The 24,692-nt window shown below is 65.4% G+C and overlaps 6 protein-coding genes across 8 annotated transcripts in view; 2 read left to right on the forward strand and 4 right to left on the reverse strand.

Annotated features, from left to right (window-relative positions):
* Positions 1–995: 995 nt before the first annotated feature.
* Positions 996–5,970, reverse strand: CHMP1A (charged multivesicular body protein 1A). Its single transcript, XM_063168214.1, has 7 exons — positions 5,903–5,970; positions 5,705–5,724; positions 5,107–5,184; positions 4,125–4,271; positions 2,802–2,930; positions 2,537–2,724; positions 996–2,356 (listed from the first exon to the last, which is right to left on the reverse strand). The coding sequence occupies exons 1-7, from the start codon at positions 5,907–5,909 to the stop codon at positions 2,335–2,337; spliced, it is 591 nt and encodes a 196-aa protein (XP_063024284.1). The 5' UTR covers positions 5,910–5,970; the 3' UTR covers positions 996–2,334.
* A 515-nt stretch (positions 5,971–6,485) lies between these two features.
* CDK10 (cyclin dependent kinase 10) lies at positions 6,486–9,368 on the forward strand. 2 transcript variants are annotated; one of them, XM_063167585.1, is made up of 12 exons: positions 6,486–6,556; positions 6,969–7,015; positions 7,133–7,235; positions 7,352–7,433; positions 7,768–7,835; positions 7,970–8,022; positions 8,117–8,186; positions 8,263–8,322; positions 8,410–8,533; positions 8,615–8,754; positions 8,853–8,905; positions 8,985–9,368. In XM_063167585.1, exons 3-12 carry the CDS (start codon positions 7,135–7,137, stop codon positions 9,080–9,082), a joined length of 849 nt encoding a protein of 282 aa, XP_063023655.1. In that variant the 5' UTR covers positions 6,486–6,556; positions 6,969–7,015; positions 7,133–7,134; the 3' UTR covers positions 9,083–9,368. The 2 variants fall into 2 exon arrangements, with proteins under 2 accessions (XP_063023655.1, XP_063023654.1); XM_063167584.1 differs by having other exon boundaries at positions 6,489–6,542; positions 6,969–7,040.
* A 252-nt stretch (positions 9,369–9,620) lies between these two features.
* Positions 9,621–11,130, reverse strand: SPATA2L (spermatogenesis associated 2 like; the record flags this gene model as incomplete). Its single annotated transcript, XM_063168338.1, has 1 exon — positions 9,621–11,130. A coding segment is annotated over one exon (1,269 nt), but the record flags the coding sequence as incomplete, so codon positions are not given.
* Positions 10,992–15,913, reverse strand: VPS9D1 (VPS9 domain containing 1). Its single transcript, XM_063168215.1, has 16 exons — positions 15,797–15,913; positions 15,257–15,329; positions 15,080–15,172; positions 14,819–14,981; positions 14,380–14,491; positions 14,202–14,264; positions 13,998–14,050; positions 13,832–13,919; positions 13,611–13,696; positions 13,061–13,521; positions 12,839–12,968; positions 12,567–12,760; positions 12,411–12,492; positions 12,195–12,299; positions 11,501–11,612; positions 10,992–11,106 (listed from the first exon to the last, which is right to left on the reverse strand). Exons 1-15 carry the CDS (start codon positions 15,911–15,913, stop codon positions 11,537–11,539), a joined length of 1,896 nt encoding a protein of 631 aa, XP_063024285.1. The 3' UTR covers positions 10,992–11,106; positions 11,501–11,536.
* A 1,098-nt stretch (positions 15,914–17,011) lies between these two features.
* On the forward strand, positions 17,012–24,272 carry ZNF276 (zinc finger protein 276). The gene is given in 11 exon segments (XM_063168218.1): positions 17,012–17,067; positions 17,069–17,641; positions 17,766–17,818; positions 18,440–18,916; positions 19,749–19,827; positions 20,810–20,890; positions 21,192–21,302; positions 21,377–21,452; positions 21,934–22,051; positions 22,271–22,370; positions 23,491–24,272. Coding segments are annotated over 11 exon segments (1,995 nt in total). The 5' UTR covers positions 17,012–17,026; the 3' UTR covers positions 23,777–24,272.
* FANCA (FA complementation group A) overlaps positions 24,193–24,692 on the reverse strand; it is a 34,044-nt gene continuing 33,544 nt past the window's right edge. For both annotated transcript variants that reach the window (XM_063168217.1, XM_063168216.1), the window contains exon 43: positions 24,193–24,458. In XM_063168217.1, the coding sequence (XP_063024287.1) occupies positions 24,351–24,458 (108 nt within the window). In that variant the 3' untranslated portion in view covers positions 24,193–24,350. The remainder of the gene's footprint in view (positions 24,459–24,692) is intronic.

Genomic DNA, 24,692 nt, shown 5'->3' on the forward strand with positions numbered 1-24,692 from the left:
AAAATAAATCCGTGACTCGAGCAGCGCCCGCAGCGAGCCAGTGTGGGTCCGTGTGCGGCTCCGCGGCACAGCCAGGGGGCCTGCCCGGGCATGCTGGGTCACCCTGCGTGTCCCCGGCCACCCCTCGTGTCACCGGCAGTGTCACCGGCCGGGCAGAGCCGCGGGGTCCCGGGAAGCTGTACCGGCACCGGGAGTGACACATCCCGGCAGCACCTGGCCAGGGCGGCTGCCGAGCTGCCTCCGCAGGATGCTTCCATTAATCATTAGCTAATTAATTGGCTACTTAATTATCTCCTTAGCAATTTCCTCTGGCATTCAGGAACAGCCTGTCTGGGGAGCGGAGGCGGCAGAACAGGCAGGAGGAGAAGGGGAGCCATCATCTTCCTGTGGCATTCGGGATTTGGCTGAGGCACAGCGCCCGCCTGCCAGCCGGGCACCGGGCAGGGGAGGCACGGGCACGGCAAGGGACGGGGAAGGGACGGGAACAGGAGCAGGGAAGGGACGGGAACAGGAGCAGGGAAGGGAAGGCTGCACCCTCCGCCCCGTCCCTGCCAGCGAGGCTGCTGTGGGCAGGTGCTGATGGCAGCATGGCTGTGGTGCCACCTCGGTGCCACCTCGGTGCGGTGACAAGCCCGGGTCTCCCCTCGGTGTCCCAGATTGTCCCCAAAAGGGCTGGGAACGGTGCAGGGAGCCGGGCTGGCCCAGCCTGAAGGGGAAGGGAGCTGGGCTCCAGCTGCTCCTGCTCACCCTGGTGCCCCTGTTTGGCCACACAAAAGGGTCAGGTCCCTGCCCTGGGGAACGGGGTTGTCCTCACCCTTCTAGAGTGGGCACCCTGAGCCCCTTCCCTGCTCCTGCATGGGCAGAGGCTCTGGGAACGAGAGCAGCCCCTCCCTGCTCCCCCTCAGCTCCAGGGCAGCCCCCGGCACCAGGACAGGGGATCAGACAGGGGGGGACCACAGACCCCGTGTGCATCCACCCCCCAACACACACCGGGCTGTTCAGAGATTGTTTATTTAAACCCACAGAAGGGCATGGACACGGTTTGGGCAAAAAGAAGGCAAATAAGACAAGCTTAAAAAAACAAACCACCAATGAAACCACAGAGACAGCCCAGGAGAGGGACAGGGCCAGGTCTGGAGCCCCAGGGCTGCAGGGAGCCAGGCACAAACCTCCAGGGTCCCCCAGCTTCCCACCCGGCCCCTCGGGAGGTGGGACAAGATCCAGTGCTCTGCTGCAGCCCAAAGCTGCCTCCTCTTCCTCCTCCTCCTCCTCCTCCTCGGTGGAGAGGAAGGCTCCGTGTCCCCAGCCACAGGCTCCAAGGCCACTGAAGTCGGGAAAAACAACCAGCGCAGCAGGAAGTGTTTGTGCCGGGCAGGGGCCCCGCGACATCCCCCAGAGGTGACAGTTCCTGCTGGGACACCCAAAGGAAACGGAGCTTCCTTCCTGGAGAGCTTCCAGCCATCCAGCAGGGCCGCGGGAGGGGCACAATCGGCTCGGGCAGCGCGGGGAGGTGACAAGGGACAGGGGTGAGCAGCGGGAGGGGACACGGAGAGAGAGCAGCCCCAGCCCGGTGCCAGCAGCGAGGGGACAGAGGGCCGAGGCACAGGGATGGAGCAGAGCTGTCCCGGGATGGTTCTGCACTCCCTGCCACACCCCCCAGCAGGGGGACATTTGGGGACGCGTCTGCAGCCCCCACGGCCCCCAGCGCTGGCCACGGCTCCTCGCCGTGCAGGCAGGGCCGGGGTAACCATTTCCAGCTGGCAGCGCCCGGGGAACGTGGGCATCGACACGCACGGGGCTGGGCAGGGAGGGCGCTCCAAAGGGCACTTCGTGGTACGGGCTGGGCTGTGGCCGGGGGACACGGAGCAGCACAGGGCGCGGGGATGGTGACAGCGAGGGAGGGGACACCCCGCCGGTGACAGCGAGGGAGGGGACACCCGCTGGCACCGCCCTTCCCGCAAGGCACCGAGCTGCCCAGCCCCGGCCGGCATTGGGGACCCCTGCAGGCTCTGCTGCTCCTCCCGAGCAGCCCCCGGGGAACTCAGCCCGCAGCTCAGGCCCGGGCAGGGAACGCCAGAGGGGTTGGGGAGCAGCATCCCTAAGCAGGGAGATCAATCAATCCCCTCAGTGTTCCCCTCAGACAGGGCGTGGGGCCCTGCCAGCAGCAGCACCCCCAGACAAAGCCCCCCAGAATCCAGCACAGCATTCCCACGTTCCCACCGGGGTCACAGCAGGCTCAGGGAAGGGCTGTCACCCCCCAGAACAGTCCAGAGACAGGGGGGCTGCACGAGGGGGTCCTGCTCCAGCAGTGCCATCCACAGCCCCAGGGAGAGCTCAGTTCCTCAGGGCAGCCAGCCTGCAGGGAGAGCAGGGTCAGGGCAGCAGGAGCAGCCCCAGGGAGGGCCAGGGAGCCCCTGAGAGCCCCAGGGAGCCCCTGAGAGCCCCAGGGAGCCCCTGAGAGCCCCAGGGAGGGGCAGCTCCTCCCCTCGAGGCCAGGGAAGGACCCTGGGAGCACAGGGACAGGGACAGCACCAACCTGCGGGACAGCTGGTCCTCCTGGGAGCGCACAGAGCTCTCCCCCAGGGCCGAGGCGCCCTCGGGCAGCTGGCTCAGCTGGTCCATGATCTCCAGCCCGTTCTCCTCGGCGATCTGCACGATCAGGCTGTCCACCTGCTCCTGCGGCGTGCTCAGCGTGGTGGCCGAGCTCATGGAGTCCTCCATGACCTGGCACAGACACAGCCCTGTCCCCCTGCCCGGACACAGCCCTGCCAGGGCTCTCACCCTGCCCGCCCAGCACTCACCGACGTGTGGACATCCAGGTTCTGCACTTGCTGCTCGAATTTATCCATCACCGCCGACACCTTCTGCAGGTCCATGGAGCTCAGGGCCTTGTCCAGAGCCTTGGTCACCTGGGCCATGTTCTTCGTCACCTGCAAGAGGAGATTCCCTCAGGGATGCCCTGAGGGCTGCAGACAAACCCGAGCGCTGTCCTGACCCATCCCAGGTAGGATGGACCTGTCTGAGGGGTCTGACACCACCACCAGCCCTGCTGGGGTCATCTGGGGACACAGGGGCGCTGGGGGTTGTCACCCTGATTTTTGAAGATTTTTTAAGTTTCCTAATGTTTACATTTTTATAGCAAACTTTCTCACACGCTTTCTGTAAATAACTGATTGTTTTGCATTCTCTTATGGAGGAGGAGGAATTTGACGGACTGTTGGTTTGCCCAGTGTCATTGGAGAGGTGGAACTTTCTCCCTCCAATCCACTGTCACTTTTGGAGATCTACAAATGTTAGAGTCAGAAAATAAACCTCCCTTTTTCCACCTTGAGAGCAGCAGTGTGTGTGTGCACTCACGTTGTTTTGTGTCCTACAGTGCCAGGGGGTGGCTGGGGGCAGAGAGGGGAAGCTCCACAAGGGGATGTGTAGCTATGATATTTTTTGAACAATCCCTTTGCCAGGATTTTTCTCCTGAGAAGGTGTCTCTGGGGTGAAACACCACACACCCAGCCAGACAAAGGTGTCTGTGGGGTGAAACACCACACACCCAGCCAGCCAAAGGTGTCTCTGGGGTGAAAGCACTGCAGCTGCCACCCTTGGTCAAGCAGCAAGGGCCGGACGAGCCCGGGAACGTGTCACAGACATCTTTATGAAAAATTCTTTCCTTAGGATTTTTCCTCCTGAGAAGCTTAGAGGCCTCAGGAACAAAATGTAAACAACAGTTATCTGCTGTTGTGGGATGCAACATGTGGACCTTTGATTGGTCTGTGTTGGATGTTTCTAATTAATGTCCAATCACAGCCCATCTGGCCCAGACAGAGAGTCCGAGACAGAGCCTTTGTTATCATTCATTTCTATTCTATTCTTAGCCAGCCTTCTAATGAAATCCTTTCTTCTATTCTTTTAGTATAGTTTTAATGTAATATATACCATAAAATAACGAATCAGCCTTGTGAAACACGGAGTCAGATCCTTCCCTCATCCCGACCCCTGTGAGCACCATCGCAGGCCCGTCCATCCGGCTGCACTGCTATTTAATTCCAACACAGAGTCAGCTCCCGTCTGTGCCCTGGTGCCGAGGCCCCTGCGAGCCCCCCGGGGCAGGGGCAGCCCTGGGCTCTTACCCCCTTCATGGTGACGGCCGTCTGCACCTTGGAGGCCACGGCGTCCACGCGCGACGCCATGCGCAGCCAGTTCAGCCCCTCGTTCCGCTTGCGGATGGCGTTCTCAGCATAGACACGGGCACACTCCACGTTCTTCTGCTGCAGGGCCTGCAGGGAGAGTGCTCAGAGACAGCCTGGGCTGTGCCATGGAGAGAGAGCCTGCTCAGGGAGAGCCCTGGGCTGTGCCATGGACAGAGAGAGTGCTCAGAGACAGCCTGGGCTGTGCCATGGAGAGAGAGCCTGCTCAGAGACAGCCCTGGGCTGTGCCATGGACAGAGAGCCTGCTCAGGGAGAGCCCTGGGCTGTGCCATGGACAGAGAGAGTGCTCAGAGACAGCCCTGGGCTGTGCCATGGAGAGAGAGTGCTCAGAGACAGCCTGGGCTGTGCCATGGACAGAGAGAGTGCTCAGAGAGAGCCTGGGCTGTGCCATGGACAGAGAGAGTGCTCAGAGAGAGCCCTGGGCTGTGCCATGGAGAGAGAGAGTGCTCAGAGAGAGCCCTGGGCTGTGCCATGGAGAGAGAGAGTGCTCAGAGAGAGCCCTGGGCTGTGCCATGCACAGAGACCCCTCAGAGAGAGCCCTGGGCTGTGCCATGGAGAGAGAGCCTGCTCAGGGAGAGCCCTGGGCTGTGCCATGCACAGAGAGCCTGCTCAGAGACAGCCCTGGGCAGAGCAGCCCTGTTGGGTGGGCTCCAGCAGGACACGGCTCTGCCATGACTCCAGAGCCAGCCAAACCCCCCCAGTGGGGCAGCAGGGGCCACATCCCCCTCCCCAGTGGGGTCTGCCCTGCCCTGGTCCCACAGCAGGCACGAGGGGATGGCAGCTGCCCCACGGAGCCGAGCACCGGCAGGATGGGCCCCACACGGGGGCAGAAGGGGTTCCAGTGCCAGGATGGGCCCCACACGGGGGCAGAAGGGGTTCCAGTGCCAGGATGGGCCCCACACACCTTTTTGACTTTGGCCTGCTCAGCCTTGGAGTCCTTCTCGGCTTTCTTGGAGAGCTTCTCCAGCTGCTTGGCAGTGAACTGCGGGGCAGAGCGGGGACAGTGAGGGACAGTGAGGGACAGTGAGAGACGGCCAGAGCCCGTCCAGCCCCACCCTGCCATGGCAGGGACACCTGCCCCAAGCCCTGTCCAGCCGGGCCTTGGGCACTGCCAGGGATGCAGGGGCAGCCCCAGCTGCTCTGGGCACCTGTGCCAGGGCCTCCCACCCTCACAGCCAGGAATCCCTGCCCCCTGTCCCATCCCATCCCATCCCATCCCATCCCATCCCATCCCACCCCACCCCACCCTCGGGCACTGGGGAGCTGCTCCCCTTTGTGCCACCGTGCCAGTGCCCACCTGTCCCACCCCTGCCACCTCTCACTGGCCACGCTGCCCGACCCCCTGCCCGCGGCACCTCCGGCCACCCCCTCGGGCCGGGTCCCGGTCCCCCCGCAGGACCAGCCCCGGTCAGGCCGAGCCAGCGGGCGGAACCGGGCTCGGGACTCCCCCGGGACCGGCGGTACGGGACGGAAAGGAGGGGAAGGGCCTCCGCTGCTCTCACCTTCAGCTGGAAGAGCGTGTCTGGAAAGGAAGGAGAGCACAGACTCAGCGACGGGGCCGGTACCGGCAGCGGGTCACCGGCGACCCCGCCCACGCTTCCCGGCCGCCAGTCCCGGCTCCGACCCTCACCCCCAGACCCACCCATCCCGCCCCGCCCCGGCCCCGCCGGGAGGCGCCGGTACCGCCCAACCCCCGGTACCGTCCATCCTGCCCGCCGCCGCTTCCGGGTTCTGCCGCCGCTTCCGGGGGACGCCGCCGCTGCTTCCGGGATGCGCGCGCTGAGTCTCGCGAGAGCGGGGTTGGGGAATGTCACGTGGGCAGCGGGAAGCATTGGCGCGTAGGGCGGAGGGGGCGGAGCCAAAAATCCGGTGCGGTGCGGGCCGAGGGCGGGGCAAAGGGAGGCGGGGCTAAATGGGGCGGAGCTTTCCCGGGCCGGGGTTGCTATTGGTCCCTCTCTAACGACGGTTTCCAAAGCCTAAACGCGTGTGGGCGGGGCCTGCCGGTGGGCGGGGCCTGCGGCGGGATAATAGCGCGCGTGCGCAGAGCGGAACTCGCCATCGCGGGCATGGCAGCGGCTGAGGCGGGACCAGAACCGGCACCAGAACCGGCACCGGGACCGGCCGAGCCTGAGCTGGAGCCCCTGCGGCTGCGGCGGCTGCGCGGAGACGGCTTCTTCGAGGTCCCGGCGGCCGATCGGGTGAGTGCGGCGGGTCCCGGGGTGTGGGAGCCGGGGGGTTCCCGTGAGGAGCCCTCGGGGCTGAACGCCGTTTGTGGTTTCAGCTGGGACGGTGCCGCAGCGTGAAGGAGTTTGAGAAGCTGAACCGGATCGGAGAGGGCACGTACGGCATCGTGTGTGAGTGCGGGCTGGGCCTCCCTGGGGGCGGCTGTGCGGACAGGGCAGGGCCCCCGGGGTTAATTCCGCTCCCTGCCCGGGGTAGGGATGGCTTTTCCGCTGGCTGTCTTCCACCAGATCACGCTGCTCTGTCCGGCATGGCCCTGGGCACTGCCAGGGATCCGGGGGCACTGCAGCTTCCCTGGGTGCCTGTGCCAGGGCCTGCCCACCCTGCCAGGGAAGGTTCCTTACGGACATCCCGTCCATCCCTGCCCTCGGGAAGCCATTCCCCTGTGGAATCCCAGCGCGGTTTGTGTCGGGAGGCACCTGTAGCCCCCACAGTTCCCCCTGTGGCTGGGCAGGGGGGCTGAGGTGAGGCGGGGGCAATGCCAGGTGTGTGTCCTGGTGCCAAGGCGGCCTGTTCTGTCCCCAGACCGTGCCCGGGACACGCTGACCAACGAGACAGTGGCCCTGAAGAAGGTGCGGATGGACAACGAGAAGGATGGTAATGGAGGAGGGGAGCAGGGCTGGCTCTGTCCTGGCACTGCCTCCAGGCCGTTCTGCAGCACTGTGTCCCTCCCTCCCTCTCTGCCCCAGGAATGCCCATCAGCAGCCTGCGGGAGATCACCCTCCTCCTGCAGCTCCAGCACCCCAACATTGTGGAGCTGAAGGACGTGGTTGTGGGAAACCACCTGGAGAGGTGAGAGTCCCCTTTCTGTCCTCCCTGTGCCTCCCAAACCTTCCCTGGAGCCCTGGGCTGCCCCAGCAGCCAGAGCTGTGCTGGGGGAGGCTCTGACCTTGCCTTGTGTCCCACAGCATTTTCCTGGTGATGGGGTACTGCGAGCAGGACCTGGCCAGTCTCCTGGAGAACATGCAAACGCCCTTCTCGGAGGCTCAGGTACAGGCTGGGGCAGGATTTGGGTCTGGCACCCCTGGGAGGGTGCTGCCATTCCATGTGGGCATGGTGAAGGGCTCCCTAGACCCTGATCTGGGGGATTCCAGGGGTTCTGATGGAGCTGGGCTTTGCTGATTTTCAGGGAATTTTCAGGCTGGGTTTGGGGCTGGAACAAACTGTCAGGGAAACAGAGCTGAGAGAAAATGCCCGCCCAGAACCCCCTGGGAGGACACAGGGATGGAGGGACTGCAGGACACCCCAGTGGGTTTGGGCTGTGTGGCTTTGTGCCTTCAGTGCTGCTCCCACAGAGGTGACAGCTCCTGTCCTCTGTCCCCAGGTGAAGTGCATCATCCTGCAGGTGCTCAGGGGCCTGCAGTACCTCCATGAGAACTACATCATCCACAGGTGGGAGTGGGGGAGAGAGGGGGGTCTGGGGACACCTCCCACGTCCTGGCAGCACCGGCAGGGCAGGGAGGCCATGGAACGATGGGATTGGATTTTTTGTGTCGTCTCTCAGCTCCAGCTGCTGTTTCCCACAGGGACCTGAAGGTCTCCAACCTGCTGATGACCGACAAGGGCTGTGTGAAGATAGGTGAGTGCTGGCACCTGCACTGGGCCCTGGCTGCTCTGTGCCATGAGCACGGCTCAGAGCTGGGCTCCCTCCTGACTGCCACTCTCTCTTGCAGCTGACTTTGGCCTGGCACGCACCTACGGGATGCCCCCTAAGCCCATGACCCCCAAAGTGGTGACCCTGTGGTGAGTGGCAGTGCCAGGGTGGGTGTCCCACTGGGATAGGTGGTGCCAGCTCTGACACAGAGTGTCCCCTGTGCAGGTACCGTGCACCAGAGCTGCTGCTGGGCATGACCACCCAGACCACCAGCATTGACATGTGGTAAGGGGGGCTGGGGGCTGCAGGGGGGTCACTGGGGAGGGCTGCACACTGCAGGGGCATCACTGGAGGGGCTCCTGTGCTCCGCAGGGCTGCTGGCTGCATCCTGGCCGAGCTGCTGGCACACAAACCACTGCTGCCAGGCACCTCTGAGATCCACCAGATCGACCTGATCGTGCAGCTCCTGGGGACACCCAACGAGAACATCTGGCCGGTGAGAGCTCCCTGCCCGTTCTCCCCCTGTCCCTTCTCCCTGGAGCTGCCCTGGCCCCTCCTCACACCCTGTTTCCCCCAGGGCTTCTCCAAGCTGCCCCTGGCCACGCAGTACACCCTGCGCAAGCAGCCCTACAACAACCTCAAGCACAGGTTCCCCTGGCTCTCGGAGGCTGGGCTGCGACTGCTCAACTTCCTCTTCATGTACGACCCCAAGAAAAGGTAAAGCCAGGCAGGATGTGGGGTGGGCAGGGCCGGGACCTGTCCCACGCTGTCCCCCAGCCTGGGGTGGTCCCTGCCACTTGTCCTTGTCCCCGCAGGGCCACGGCCAAGGACTGCCTGGAGAGCTCCTACTTCAAGGAGAAGCCCTTGCGTGAGTACTCGCCGTGCTGGGGCAGGGCAGGGCTGGGGGGCTTTGGCCCTGCTGACTGACCCCTGTCTGTGCCCCACAGCCTGTGAGCCCGAGCTGATGCCCACCTTCCCGCACCACCGGAACAAGCGGGCGGCCAGCACGGCCCTGGAGAGCCAGGCCAAGCGCAGCAAGCCCTGAGCTGTGCCCTGGAACAGCCTGACGTGTCCTGGCTGAGGAGGATTCCCTCAGCCCAGCAGTCCCAGCGCCACGGGGACGGCTCCTCCATCCACCTGCCCGTGCAGGACAGGGCAGGCTCCGGTCTGCAGCCGGGCCAGCAGGGCCCCAGAGCCAGGAGAGAGGAGAGATGGGGCCCGGGGATGCCCAGGCTTGGCAGGCTCAGTCCTGTCCCAGGCGGGTCCTGGTTTGTGCTGTCTGTGGGGGGAACCCCGACTCTGCCATCAATAAAAGCATCTGGCAGTGGCAACGTTGTGTAGAGTGAGGTGATTCTTTGGTGCCAGCAGGAGTGGGAGAAGCTGTGGCTCTGCTCTCCTTCCTCTGTGTCACCCTGGGGACAAGGATACCTCCACGATGCCCCAGGTTCTGTCCCCCTCTAAGACGATCCTGGTCCCCACTCTCAGGGAGCCAGGAGCTGCTCCTGCAGGGCGCTGTGCTGTCAGGTATCCCTGCACCCCTGCACCAGGCACCTTGCTCCCCCTCACCAGGACAGAACACCCCATGCTGAGGCAGCCACTTTACTGATGCACAGAATAATTTACAGCAGCAGTGCCGGGGTGGCAGCAGGGCCTGGCACCGCTGTCTCGGGGGCTGATGAGTCCAGGTCCTTGTGCCGGGCAGCAGGGCCATGTCAGGAGTGGGGCACAGAGCCCCGGGCCAGCAGCATGTCCAGCTCTGGGCACTGTGTCAGGAGGGGGGCACAGAGCCCCGGGCCAGCAGCATGTCCAGCTCTGGGCACTGTGTCAGGAGGGGGGCACAGAGCCCCGGGCCAGCAGCATGTCCAGCTCGCTGCGCTGCAGCCAGAGGCGCTGCTGCCGCTCCCCGTGCAGCTCCTGCCCGCGGTGCTGGCTGCGGCAGGCGCGGCCCAGGGCGCAGCCGCCCCCGTGCAGCTGCCGGCAGGTGCTGCAGCAGTACGAGGGCAGCATGCCCCGCTGCAGGCACGAGTGCAGCTGGTAGCAGGGCAGCTCTGGCGCAGCCTGGGGGGAATCCCGGGGCTCCCCCAGCACCTGGGGACTTGTGCCGGTCCCCACCAGCTCTGGCTGCGGGAACAGGTGAGAGGAGGTGTCCGGATCAGCGCTGCCCGCAGGCTCTGGCCCCAGCGTGCTGTTGCAGCGGCCCCAGCCCCTCGCGGGCATGTCCTGAGGGTCCCTCCACAGCGCTGGGGGGGCTGTGTCCTTGCTGCCCGTGTCTTCAGGGCTGTCTGGCCTCTCCTGGTAGAGATCCACGCTGTCACCACAGTCGGGAGCCACCCTGCGCTGTGTCCCCAGGTCCTGCAGCATCTCCAGCCATCCCTTGGCACTCCCAGCCCGGTGCCGTGCCTCCAGCAGCTCCTCGGCACGGGGCTGTCGCAGCTGCAGCGCCCGCTCCGCCAGGATCTCGCACTCCAGGCGGCAGGCCAGGAAGCCGACAGCAGCGGCGATCAGCGCGGGCCCCGGGGGCAGCCGGCCCACGGCCAGGCGGTGCCGCTCCCGCCGCTCGTAGCCCAGCCGGCCCAAACTCCGCAGCAGGTCGGCTTCGGGGAGCGCCGGGCGCAGCAGGTGCACGTAGGCGCCGGAGAAGGTCTGCAAGGAGAGCGGGGAGCGTGGCTGAGGGTGTCTGGGGACCCCCACACCATCCCCTCGCCACCTCGGGGCCTCACCGGGATGCTGCCGAACTCCCGGCGCCACGGGAAGAGGTAGAGGTTGACGGCCGCCAGCTCCAGCAGCCGGAAGGCGCCGGCCAGGCCTCGCAGCGCCAGCCCGGGGTCGGGGTGGTCCCGCAGCCCCCGGGCCAGCAGTGCCAGGGCGTCCTCGTGCAGCGCCTCCAGCAGCGCCGGCTCCTGCTGCAGCCGCTGCCGCAGCCGCTCCGCCACGGCGGGGCCGGGGCAGGTCCCGGCGGGGCCGAGCTCCCGCTGCAGAGAGCGGCGGTACTCCCGGTGGAACTCCTGCCGCAATTCCTGCCCGAAGTCCTGCCGCTGCTCCTGCCGCAGCGCCGAGCCCGCACACATCCTGCGGGAACGGCAGCGTGAGACCCCTCCCCCGTCCCCCGGGTCCCCCGCCCGATGCCGTGAAGATCCCCCGCCAAAGCCTCGGATGCGGAACTCCGCTCCCCCGAGGCCTCCCGGGCACCTCCCTGGTCCCAGTCCCCCCAGCGTCACTCCCCGGCCCTGGTTCCCCCCCTCCCCACCAAGGGCTCCCGGTGTTCCCGGCCGGCCCCGGTTCCGCCCCGGTCCCGGTTCTCCCGCACCTGCCGCTCCCGGCCGCTCGCGCTCCCGCCCCGCCCCGCTCCCCTTCCGCGCGCACCGGGCCGGAACGCACGTGCCGCCCGTAGCTCCGCCCCGGGGCGGGGCCGCGCCACAGCGCCCCCTGCCGGGCGGGAGGACCCGCGGAGCGGCCGCAGCACCTGCCCGGGGTCTGGGGGTCCCGCGCCGCCCCCTCCTCACTGCAGCGACTCCACGTAGGACAGGGCGCTCTGCAGGGACGTCAGGCAGTACCCCTCCTCCCCGATCAGGTACCTGTGCCACAGCCATCGCACCGTCACCACCGCGACACCGCCACAGGCGCCGCAGCATCATGGCTGGGACACTGCCGTGACCAGGATGACCAGAACCCCACCACGGGCACTGCACCATCCTTGGTTGGGACACTGCCATGACCAAGAACCACCACGGGCACCGCAGCATCACGGCTGGGACGCTGCCGTGACCAGGACACCACCACGGGCACTGAACCATCGTGGCTGGGACACTGCCATGACCAGGACACGACCACAGGCAATGCAGCATCATGGCTGGGGCACCGCCATGACCAGGACACCACCACGGGCACTGAACCATCGTGGCTGGGACACTGCCATGACCAGGACACGACCACGGGCAATGCAGCATCATGGCTGGGGCACCGCCATGACCAGGACACCACCACGGGCACTGAACCATCGTGGCTGGGGCACCGCCATGACCAGGACACCATCACACCCACTGCCCCTCAGCCCTGCTGCTATTCTGACCCACTCCCCACCCTCACAGCCCCATCCCAGGAGGGCGCTGGTTTCCTGAGCCCAGGGGTGCCTGCATGCCCAGCACCCTGGCACGTACCCCTCATGGATGAACTCCTCCAGGGCCGCACACTCGGACAGCAGCTGGGGCAGCCCGGTCTGCAGCACCACGTAGGACAGGATGGGCAGCAGGTCATCTGCCCCGCTGTGACAATAGGGGCTGTCAGCCGTGCTGGCCACAGGGACTGGCACCCCAACACCGCGCTGGGCACAGGCCCCACACCGGTCCCTCACTCCCCGTGGCTCCTGCACTCACATGGCGGCCGTGGCGAGGCTCCGGCCGTCGCGGGAGCCGCAGTACTCCTCGGCACACTCGCAGATGCCGCGCAGGGCCCGCACTGTGGCACAGGGCGGGCGTCAGGGCCACCATCGCCACCCTGGGCCCCTGCCCCGCGCCCGCAGCGCCGCTCACCGATGCACTCGAGCTTCCTGCGGGGACAGCTCTCCAGCGCCATCAGCCGCAGGTCCTGCACGGCCGAGGCGTACGCGGGGCGGCCGGGCCCGGGCGGGAAGAGGCGCGAGGCCAGCCCCATGTCGGCGGGGCCGGCGTGCCGGTGCCGCTCCATGCTGCGCGCCAGGGCCGCCTCACGGCGCTGCTGCACGGTCCTGCGGGCACGGAGGTGACAGGGAGGGGGCCAGGAAGGGGTCAGTGGGTCATAGAACCCCCAAAGAGGGTCGTGGTACCTGTAGAGGGCCAGGAGCGGGGCCCACAGCGGGGGGAAGAAAGCCTCCTCCAGGCAGGCCAGGCACTGGTCCTTGCCGGCGGCGGTGCCGAGCCCCTCGAAGGCCAGCAGAGTGAGAGCCAGCAGCCTGTCTGGGAGAGGTGAGACACAGAGCACGCTGGGACCCCCATCCTACCCACACTGGGACCCCCATCCTGCTCCCGCTCCCTCGGCTGTCCCTCACCGATGGCGTTGTGGATGTCCCTCACGACGCCCTTCAGCAGCTCCGGCAGCGCCGCGTCCTGCCCGGAGCTGGCCGGGGCCTCTGCGGGGGCCCAGCCCTCGGGGGACGCCAGGAACCGCTCCAGGTCCTCGAAGGAGCTCTCCCGGGGGGGCTCGGGGGGCTCGGCGGGCCCCGGGGCGCCGCTGTCGGCGAGGGGAGTGCTGGAGTGGCTGTGCCGCAGCGCGGCCGGGCCGTGCTCGGGCACCGAGAACATGCAGTGCAGGCTGCGGGACGCTCGGAGCCGGCGGCCCCCGGGCTCGGCGGGCAGCGAGGAGCCCCCGGCGTCCAGCGACAGGAAGGACAGGGCCGAGGGAGAGCCGGGGGAGGCGTCGGCGGGGCCGCGGCTGACGGCAGGGTAGAGGCGGGCGTACACCGCGCACTGCAGCCGCCGCAGCAGCTGCGAGATGGGGTGCTCGGGGCAGCTGCGGGCACAGGGAGGGGATGGGCAGGGGGCACCGGCACCAGCCGCAGCCCCCTCGCTCTGGCAGGGCCGTGCCCACCCCTGCAGTACCTCAGGAGGCAGGAGAAGAGCCCTGACACCACGGAGAGATCCGCCGGGCTCCGCTTCAGCTGCGCCTTCCACTGCCTTGGCCAGTCCTGGGGAGTGTCCAGGGCTGGTCAGGGGGATGGTGCAGCACCCTGTCCCGTGGCACAGCCTCCTGCCCCATGGCACAGCCTCCTGCCCCGTGGCACAGCCTCAAGCCCTGCCAGCAGCCCCTGGCACACACTCACATGGTCCTGCTCATACTCAAGGATGGCAGCGTAGAGTGCTCGCTGCTCCTGCTCCTCAGGGGTGAGTGCCACGCTGCTGGAGAACCTCCTGGGGACAGCCCGGGCCAGTGAGGGCACTGTTGGGTGTCCCCGGAGCTCAGGGTCCCACAGTGACATCCCCACTCACCGGTTGGCCGCCTCCTGCAGCCGCAGCCGCCGCTCTTCCATCTTGCGCTGCAGCTGGGCCAGGCACAGTTAAGGGCCCAGAGCCACCAGCGTGCTCACCCACTGCCCTTCTCCCTCCTCCATCCCCCAGCTGGGACCCTGCGTGGAGTGGGTGACAGCCAGGACAGGGCAGGGGCTCTTGGAGCAATCCCACAGGGAAGGATACAGTCTCCTCCCGGGCCTTGGCGATCACCAGGTTCTCCATCATCTGCCGCTGCAGGGACAGCGTCTGTGGAGCAGGAGGGGAGTTGGGGACATCCACCCACACCTCATGGACACCAGTGGGGATCCCCCAGGGACCCTCTCCCTGCCTGGCTCCCAGCTCCTCCCCAGCCCCCACTTGCCAGGGATGTTTTCTGCACAGCCTGGTTTGGGTTCAGCCGCGCCACCCGCGCCTCGTAGGCCGCCTTCAGCTTCTGGTTCTGCAGGGAGGCCTCCTCCAGCGGGGTCAGCTCCCTGTAGGAACAGCCTGAGCACTCGCCAGAGGGCACAGGACACGTGCCAGGACCACATCCTGCTCGTGACCCCGCAGGCGGGCACGGGGCCACCGCCAGTCCTTGTGCGGCAGTTCTTGCCAGACCCCGTGTCCCAAACCCCTCGTGTTTGAACCCCCCATGTCCTACCCGCTGTGTTTGAAACTCCCATGTCCATCTCGCTGTGTTTGAGTCTCCCACGTCCCTGCTCTGTATCCCAGCCCACATCAGCCCCCATCCTCCACCACTCTGTGTCCCAGCCCGGTGACCCTGCCCCATGTTCCATCTCCCAGCTCCAAGCCCCCCGTACTTCCGAGCGCTCTGTGCCTCGGCGATCTGCAGCTTCTGGAAGATCTCCGGGGGCAGGAACGGTGAGAGCTTCCCCCCCTCGTCTGAGCAGACACGGCGGTGCCTGGGGAGGGGCGCCGGGCCCCCGCCCCGCTCCTGTGCGGCAGCTTTCACCTGGGCTTTCCCTGGGGAGGGGGCAGGACAGGCGGGCTGTGCCCCACCACCGGCCTGGCCCTGCGGGGACACCCGGCTCCCCAAAACGGGACCCGCACCCCTCACTCACCCAGCGCCGCCGCGATGGATTTCACCCTCTCCAGGCACTGCTCCGCCAGCTTCAGCAGTTTGGGGGTGTCAGGGGTGACCCCCTCGCTGTTCTCTGTGGGGAGGGCGTGCTAAGGGCACTGCAGGATCTGCACCCACCGCCCTGGTTCGGCGGGGGGCACACGGGCTCCTGCCCTACCTGTCCCTGCCGCCTCCTCCTGCAGGGCCTGGGCGATCAGCGTGATGCTCTTCAGGTACTCCACGTACGCCTCCTGCCAAGGCGGGGGCTGAGCAGGGACCCGGGCAGGGGAGCTCGGGAACCCCCCCGGCCTCGGGGGACCGCAGCTCCGGCTCCCAGCGGGGTACAGGGCAGCCCGGGGATGCGGGGGCAACCCGGGAATGCGGCCCCGGCAGCGGGGTGTGAGTCCAGGGCCGCGGGGGGAGCCCCGAGATGCGGGTGAGCCCCGGGGTGCCGGATGAGACCGGGGGTGCCGCTCCGGGGATGGGGGTGAGGCCGGGGAGGAAGCCGAAGGATGCGGGGGAAGCCCAGGGATGCAGGAGAAGCCGGGGATGCGGGGGGAGCCCCGGGATGCAGGAGGAGCCCCGAGATGCAGGAGAACCCGCAGATGCAGCCCTGGGGATGGGGGTTGAGCCCGGGGTAGCGGGGGGAGCCCCGGGGGTGCAGTCCCGGCGCTGCGGCCGAACCCGGGGGTCCCTCCCCGGCCGTGCCCGCGCTCACCCTGGTCCGGCCGGCGCTGTCCATGCCCAGGGCGCCGCTCGCCGCCCTCATGGCTCCCTGCAGGCCGCGGCCCCCCCGGCCCGGCGCGGGCCCCTCGGCGCCCCCCGGCGCGGCCATGGCCGCGGGGCCGCCCGGAACGGCGCGCTGGGGCCGCGGGCCCGCCCGGAGCGCGGCGGGACGGACCGGGCGCGGCGGGTCCCCCCGGCCGGCGGGGGCGCTGCGGGCGGGCGGAGCCGCCGGGCCCGGCGGGGACGATGAAGCGCGATCGGCGCGGGCGGTTCCTGGCGGCCCCGGGCGGCCCCCGGCCCCCCCCCCGCGCCCCGCCGGACCCCCGGCACGGCCGCCCGCAGCTCCGAGCCCGCCGAGCCCCCCGCGGCCGCCGCCTGCGCACCGGAGGCAGGTGAGGCCCGAGCGCGGGGACCGGGGCGGGGGGAGCGGGGGCACGGCCGGAGCCGTTTCCCCGGGGCCGGAACCGCCGCCTGCGCACCGGCGGGACCGGCCGCCACCGGCACGGGCTGCGGGCACCGGGTACGGGCGAGGCTCGGTGTGGCGGGGCTCCCTCCGCACGGCCGGGTCAGAGCCTCCGTCCCGGGGCTCGGTACCGAGCGGGCGGCAGGTCAGAATTTGCCCGTTTGTGTGGAGTTTCTGCTCCCTGAAACACGGAACATCCCGGTGCCGGTAACGGCAAGGTAAGGAGCAATTCGGCGCACGGGCAGGGAGAGCGGGGGCTCCTCCCGCTATCTCGGGGTGCTCTGCCGCTGCCTGCTCCGGTTTGGCCGTGACCGGGACCCTCCCTCCATCACGGTTTGGGGTGGCTGGGAGCCTCCCGCCATCCCGGTTCGGGGTTTGGGGTGGCCGATACCCGGGTGTGCTGCAGCTGGGGCAGGAGATAAGCGAGATCTCCAACGGCTCCCGTGGGTGCTGGGACACCGGCGTTGCCCCGGGACAGCGGCTGGCACGCGGGGCACGGGGGGTTCAGCCACCCAAGACTCTCCCCCGCGAGGTGCTGCCCTGTCCCGCCACCCTGTCCCAGCTGTCCTGGGAGCCTGCTCCACCCCCGGGTTCTGAGCGTGGCTGGGTTGGATCAGGGCTGGGAGAGGCCGTGCTCGGGATTCCCGTCACACCTGGGATCAGCAGAGGGATGGAGATCATCCCAGAGAACAGGGATGGCGCAGGTGACACTGCTGGGTGACACTGCCCCACGCCAGGGCGCTGCTGGGGAGCTGAGGGATGGGACAGCCAGCTCTGGGGCAGCCAAGGGACACAGTGCCAAAATACCTGGGAGATAAACACTCGGGAAGAGCTGCTGGAACCAAGGGATGGCATTGGCAGAGTCCTGGGAACCCCACAGCACAGAGCGGGCTCTGCCGCCGGCACAGTGGGGCCAGAAGGGCTGATTTTGGGTCAGCTGCTGTTCTTTTCCTGCCTGGATTTCCCGTGCAGGGCTAGGGCGGCAGCTGGGTTGGAGGAGAGGGGAGCACCTTTGGCTGCCTCGGTGCCACCCCTCAGCAGCCGCGTTTGCTCCTCCCGGGCAGGAATCGGCCGGGCGCTGAGCACCGGCTACTGCCGCCTGTGCCACGGCAAGTTCTCCTCGCGGAGCCTGCGCCATGCCTTCGGCAAGGTGCCCGTGCTGGGCGAGAGCTCGGAGAAGCAGCGCCGCGTGGACCAGGTGTTCTTCGCCGACTTCCAGCGCCTGGTGGGCGTGGCGGTGCGCCAGGACCCCGCGCTGCCCCAGTTCGTCTGCAAGAAATGCCATGCCCAGTTCTACAAGTGCCGCAGCGTGCTCCGCGCCTTCATCCAGAGGGTGAACGCCTCGCCCACGGGCCACGCCAAGGCCAAAGGAAAGTACGTGGCCTTCCTCGCCTCCCGTGCTGCCCCGTGTTCCCCCGTTCTGCCCCGTGTTTCCCCGTGCTGCCCCACGATCCCTCCGTAACCCCCAAACCCCACTGTGCCCCTCTGGTTTTTGCAGGAGCAGCGGGGTCCAGGCACAGCCGGGTATGGAAGGAGGTGCCTCCTGCCTGGGTGAGTGCCCACCCTCTTTTTCTTTCTGCCTCAGCATCAGTGGAGGAATGATGGGTGGTAGGGCGTCTGGGAGGGTTCTGGTGTGCTTTGACACAGCTGGTTAAGGTTCTCCTTCCTCCCTTTGGCTGCTCAGGGGTATCTTCACCTTCCTGAGCTGGGCCAGACAGGCAGAGGCTCACCTGGGGGTGCGAAGAGCAGGCAGAGCAGATTTGGGTGGCAGTGCCAGGCCTGTCCCAGCTGGTGTTGGACACTGGTAACAATTGGAAATATGAAATTCCCTTTGAGCTGTGAATGATGGAGGGAGGTGGTGCAGCCACTGTCCCTGGAGGTGTTTAGGGAAAAACTGGATGGAGGTGTTTAAGGAAAGACTCAGTGCTCTGGTGGATAGGGTGCTGTTTGCTCATGGGTTGGACTCGGCGATCTCAGGGGTTGTTTCCATCCTCAGCGGTTCTGTGAGGAATCAGGAGCAGGCGTTGGCACTGCCCCGGTGAATGAAATGAAATTTTGGGAGGGGAAACGGGGTGGTTCCCGCGTGCCTTGTGGACCATCCCTGGGCGGGGAAGCAGCTCCACATGCCCGTGTGCCCAGGCCTGACTGCGCTGCCCCTCCTCTCCCCGGCAGCGGAGCTGATCACGTCCAGCCCGCAGTGCCTGCACAGCCTGGTGCGCTGGGCGCACGCCCACGCCGGGGGCTGCGCCTCGGTGCCGGCGCTGCGCGGCGTGCTCTCCTCCGAGTACTGCGGGGTGCTCCGCGCCTCCTGGGGCTGCGCCGACGGCCACGACTACGTCATGGACACGGGCCCGGACCGCGGCTCCGCGCTGCTCGACACCGCCGCCGCCCTCAGGTGTGACTGGGGCAAGGGCCCGGCGCAGCAGCGCCTGACTGACAACGGGGCCGAGGCCGTTGCTGCCCCCAGAGCCCAGCAGGCTGCAGCGAGGACAGCTCCCGGCCAGCAGCCCCCCGGCGCGGGGAGCACGGGCTGTGTGGAGAAGGAGCCCATGCGGGACAGGGATCCGTCTCCCTCGCGGCTGGACGGCAACGCCTCCGTCCGGGAGCAGGCCCTGCCGCAGCCTGTCTCCCCTCTGAGCACTGCCACAGGTAAGGGGTTTGCTTCCTGAGCTCTGTCCTAGCCTCAGGGGAAGGACAGGGAGCTGGAGAGGTGGCGCAGGGAGTGACGAGGGGCTGGGCCCTCTCCTTGGAGACTGCTGTTCCTCAAGGAGAGCGCAGATCCTTCTGGGAAGGGCTCAGAGATTGGCCTCTGACTGGGGTGGAGGATGCTCAGCCACGCAGAAGGGACGGGAACACAGGGTCATGCTCCTGTCCCTGCCTGCTGTTCCCATTCTGATAGAGGGGAGACCCTGCTGCCAGGCTCTTCCTGGGGAAATGGAATGGTCACTGGTTCCTCTCAGCACCCTGTTTGCCAGATGTTTCTTTTGGCTCGACCCTGAAGCTGGGTTTCCCTGCTGTGCAGCAGCTGATGCTGAATCCCAGGAGGCCCTTCTGCCCCTAAAGGAAAACTGCTGAGTGGGTTTGGGCTGGGTGCACTGCCACAAACACCACTAACACAAGCAAGGAATTAACACCCATTTTGAGTTCCAGAAGTGGGGCCGTGTTTAGCTCCAGCCCTCACGGGAGATGTTGGCTGCTGGACACAAGAATGGCAGCTGGGGGACAATTCTTTCAGTTACAGGTGTCACAGGAGGAACCAAGAGCTGCTCCTGGGAGCTGCAGGGTCAGGGTGGAGCTCAGGGAGAGCCGTTTCTGGGCAGGGGGGACAGTTTGGTTCAAGCAATCCCTGATTGCCACGGGGCATGTGTTCCCCACGGTGTGACCACGCGAGTGCAGCCAGAGCAGTCGGCTCCTCCTCGGCCACCAGGGCTCTGCTGCTTTTCCTTGTAACCCACCGTGTTCTCCTTCCTTCCTTCCCTAGGCCAGTTGAGTGGGAAGCAGGTTCTGTCTGCAACGTCGGATGAGCGGGTAAAAGACGAGTTCAGTGACCTTTCTGAGGGGTGAGAGAAGAGTGGGTTTAACACAGCCTAAATGTCTTCTTTGCCAGTGGGAACCCCCAGCCTGGAGAGCTCTTTCTCCACCAGCACCAGGGGCTCGGAGCTGTGGCTCTGCCACCACAGAGCTCATGGCACGGGGACTCTGAGCTCCCTCCTGTGCTCTGGGGAGTTTGCACACACGTGTGCTCCGTGTTTGTGGGCTGCTCCCAGCAATCCTGGCCCTGCTTGTCCCCTCTCTGCTGGGGAAGGAGCAGGAGCTGCTGTGGGAGAGCAGTGGGAGCGGGAATGCAGGCATGGTGTGGTACGTGGAGAAACCACCTTGTTTGCTTTAACTGGGAAATGGGAGAGGGAGGGACCTGGCAGCTCTGCAGTCTGTTGTGAGAGAGGATTTGGCTCAGTCCAACACAGGGGTTTGGAATGGGGCTGTAAATACAGGAATCCAGGCATTACCAGTCTAAAGGGCCAAGTGCAGAGTGACTCCAGAGTCAGCTGAGCCTGTCAGCTGTCACATCAAAAGGGCCGCAAGGATTTATTGCCTATTTCCTGTCTTCAGGAATTAATTGCTTCTTGTATGGCTTAAGGCCTAAAAGGAGGGAAAAGGAAAGTCCAAATGTGGCTGTTACATTTGAGGGAATACAGAATGACCCACAGCTTCATTAACCTGCGCCAGACAATTATGTGACATTCTTGCTCCACAAAATTCCTTTTCCCAGTAGAGGAAGCAGCAGCCACATCCCTCACCCATGAATAGATCCTTTCAGTAACAGCCGTTTTTTTGTTCTCCTGACAGTGGTCTGATTATTCTTGCAGAGATTTAGCCCTAAAAGGACCTGCTTTGGGTCCTTGCTGCGTTCACCGGCGCTGGGGAGAGGACGGGGAGGAGAACACGTGCCCTGGGGGAGATGGATGTGCTGGGAATGGGGAAGTGCTGGTGCTGAGGGTCAGCCCGAGGTCACCTTGGTAAAGGGCAGCTTCTCCCTCTCAGGGACTTCTTGAGCGACGATGAAAGCGAGAAGAGAAACGTGCAATCCTCAGACGACTCCTTCGAGCCTTACCCCGAGAAGAAGTAAGGGGCTCTCAGGGTGGGTGGGGGGCTGGTGCCCACCCCCGTGGGGCTGACATGCCTTTCCTTAGGGCTCTCTTCCTGCCTGGGGGTCACAGAGATGCCCCCAAGCTCCCCACTGGGTTAAACTGGCTGGGCCCTCACCCCCAGCCTGGCACAGCCACAGCCACAGCCTGGCTCGTGTACCTGGGGCTGTGTGTGCTCCTGCTCTGCCAGGTCACAGCAGGTGTAACAGCTGGGGACACTTTGCTGGCTCTAAAACCAAGATCAAGTCTTAAACCACTGTCCTGGTTCTTTCTTGGAGGGTTTCTGGCAAGAAAAACGACAGTAAAGAAGCAAAGAAGGCGGAAGAGCCCAAAATAAGGAAGAAGCCGGGTCCTAAGCCAGGCTGGAAAAAAAAAATCAAATGTGAACGGTAAGGAGGGACCATCAGGGCTGGGCTGGGCTGCAGCCCCACTGCCACAACACCTCACACAGCTCTGCTTGCAGGGAGGAGCTGCCCACCATCTACAAGTGTCCTTACCAGGGCTGCACTGCTGTCTACAGAGGGGCTGATGGCATGAAGGTGAGCTCAGGCTCTGCTCCTGTCCCACACTGGTGTTTCCCAGCACTCTGCAGCCACTTTTATTGAGCAGAGGATCCCTGATGGGTTTAATTCCCCACCCTGCTCTGCAGGAGGCAGTGAGCCACTAAAAGCAGCCTGCAGGGAGTCCTGGAGCCTTTTCCAGGCTCTGGCCCTCCTGTTTCTCCTGTCCTGGAGCCTTTTCCAGGCTCTGGCTCTCCTGTTTCTCCTGTCCTGGAGCCTTTTCCAGGCTCTGGCCCTCCTGTTTCTCCTGTCCTGGAGCCTTTTCCAGGCTCTGGCTCCCCTGTTTCTCCTGTCCTGGAGCCTGCCCCAGGCTCACAGCAGGAACAGGCTGCACTGTGTCCAGCTGCAGCCCCTGCTGCCGGGGCAGGGTTGGGATGCAAACCCTGGGTTTGCACGTGGTGTTCTCGGTGTTTTTTGGGGATCCAGCTGTTCCCTGTCAGAAGCTCTCCTTGCTTTGCAGAAACACATCAAGGAGCACCACGAGGAGGTGCGGGAGCGGCCCTGCCCTCACCCTGGCTGCAACAAGGTGTTCATGATCGACCGGTACCTGCAGCGGCACGTCAAGCTCATCCACACGGGTGGGTCCCACGGCTGCCAGGGCACACACACCCCCTGGTGCCCTGTTGGGGGGTGCTGAGGCCAGGGGGAAGGGGGCACAGGGCTCCCTGTGTGCCTGTGAACGTGGAACAAGCTGTTGGGCAGGGGAGGGGCTCAGACTCGCACAGGGAGCGTGGCAGCTGGCGTGCAGGGCACATCCCAGAGCTCAGCAGAGCCGTGACTCCCTGTTTGTGTGGCAGAGGTACGGAACTATATCTGTGATGAGTGTGGGCAGACCTTCAAGCAACGCAAACACCTCTCGGTCCATCAGATGCGGCACTCGGGAGCGAAGCCCCTGCAGTAAGTGATGGTTCCAGGGGGGATGGAGGGGGCAGTCACTGACCCTGGCACGGGAATCCTGGGGTGCAGACCCTGCCTGGAGCTGGCAGCAGCCTGCCTGGATCACTTAAATGGAATGAATGAGGGCAGGGTCATGGAGCACCTGTGCTGTGAGGAAAGGCTCAGAGTGCTGGGTGGGTTCAGGCTGGAGAAGATTCCAGGGAGACCTTAGAGCCCCTTGCAGGGCCTAAAGGGGTTCCAGGAGAACTGGAGAGGGATTTGGGACAAAGTCCTGGAGTAACAGGACAAGGGGGAATTGCTTCCCACTGCCAAAGGGCAGGGTTAAATGGGATATTGGAAAGATACTCTTTCTTGTGAGGATGGTGAGGCCCTGACACAGGCTGTGGACTCCCCATCCCTGGAAGTGTTCAAGGCCAGGTTGGACGAGGTTTGGAGCAGCCTGGGATAGTGGAAGGTGTGGGGGATGTGGATAGTGGCAGGGGGTGGGATGGGATGTGCTTTAAGGTCCCTTCCCACCCAAACTGTGCCAGAATTCAGTGATTCAGGGAAATGTCCGTTCCCAACACCTGCTCCAGCCCCTCTCCTGGCTGAGGGGGGCAGCAGCAGGCTCGGTGTCCATTCCCAGCCCCAGCTCTCCTGGCTGAGGGGACAGCAGCAGGCTCGGTGTCCATTCCCAGCTCCATTCCCAGCCCCTCTCCTGGCTGAGGGGGACAGCAGCAGGCTCGGTGTCCATTCCCAGCCCCAGCTCTCCTGGCTGAGGGGGCAGCAGCAGGCTCGGTGTCCATTCCCAGCCCCTCTCCTGGCTGAGGGGGCAGCAGCAGGCTCAGTGTCCATTCCCAGCTCCATTCCCAGCCCCTCTCCTGGCTGAGGGGGCAGCAGCAGGCTCGGTGTCCATTCCCAGCCCCAGCTCTCCTGGCTGAGGGGGCAGCAGCAGGCTCGGTGTCCATTCCCAGCCCCTCTCCTGGCTGAGGGGGCAGCAGCAGGCTCAGTGTCCATTCCCAGCCCCTCTCCTGGCTGAGGGGGCAGCAGCAGGCTCGGTGTCCATTCCCAGCCCCATTCCCAGCCCCTCTCCTGGCTGAGGGGGCAGCAGCAGGCTGTGCTGAGCCCCTGTGCCCCGCAGGTGTGAGATCTGCGGGTTCCAGTGCCGCCAGCGCGCCTCCCTCAAGTACCACATGACCAAGCACAAAGCCGAGGCCGAGCTGGAGTTCGCCTGTGACCAGTGCGGGAAGCGCTTCGAGAAGGCGCACAACCTCAACGTGCACATGTCCATGGTGCACCCCCTGACCCAGGCCCAGGACAAGGGCAAGGCGCTGGAGCCGGAGCCCCTGGTGCTGCTCGCTGCTGCAGGGACTGCGCAGGGCCAGGCGGTGAAGCCAGAAGTGACTGCGGAGCCCGAGCCCACCTGAGGGCACAGGAGCCGTCCCAGCCCGGGCCATCCCAGCCCCGTAGGAGCCGATCCGGCACCGGAGATTTTTAATCTACGTTTTAGTCTCCCAAAGAACTCGGTGGAATTAGCTTCAGCTTGCTCAGAAAGGCTTGTTCTCATGCAGTGATTGCCTTGCTCACGTCTGACTCAGCAGTGTTGTACTCAGAGTGCCCAACCCCGGGGAGGGACACTGGCAGCACCGCCCTGTCCCCAGCCCCACGCACGCCTTGTGCAAACCAAGTTGGCCACAACTGCCCCCTGCCTGCACAGAGGTGCCCCTGGGGGCTCCAGGGGGACAGAGGACAGTGGGACAACTTCAAGGAGACATTTTGTTTTGGAAGAGAAGAAAACCAACAAAACAAACCAACAACATAATTATGAGTCCCAAAGCAAGTCTAAACTGAAAATTTGTAACCTACTTTTTATTGTAACAAGAGCTTCATGGTTATGCTTGTAATAAATTATTTACAAAGTAATTTGAAAAAAAATGGCCCAGGTGAGAAAGGTGGCTCCTTGTGTCAGGCGTAGGTGAGGTGTTGGGCTGAGTCCATTCCTCAGAACAGTTCCAGCTCCTCCTCCAGCTCCACGTCCACAGCAGGCCGGCAGAAGTGCTGGAGGGTGGCTGCCAGCTCGGGGTCCAGTTCTTCACAGGTGCTGAGGAGCTGGGGAAGGGCAGGGAGCCAGGTTAGAGCTGCTCCAGCTTCCCCAAGGCCAGTTCCAGCAGCACCGGGGCCTTTTGCTGCCTTCTCAGCCAAGCACAGGCAGAGGAGGGGGAAACTCCACTCATGGCAGTGGCTGTGTCTGACAATTCCCTCGGACCGAGCGGGAACGGCCACACGAGGGCAGGGCTGGATGTGCTGGGAACGGTGGAGGAGGAGGCCATGGCATGGCTGGGC

The sequence above is a fragment of the Melospiza melodia genome, chromosome 13, assembly GCF_035770615.1.
Source record: "Melospiza melodia melodia isolate bMelMel2 chromosome 13, bMelMel2.pri, whole genome shotgun sequence".
NCBI lineage: Eukaryota > Metazoa > Chordata > Aves > Passeriformes > Passerellidae > Melospiza > Melospiza melodia.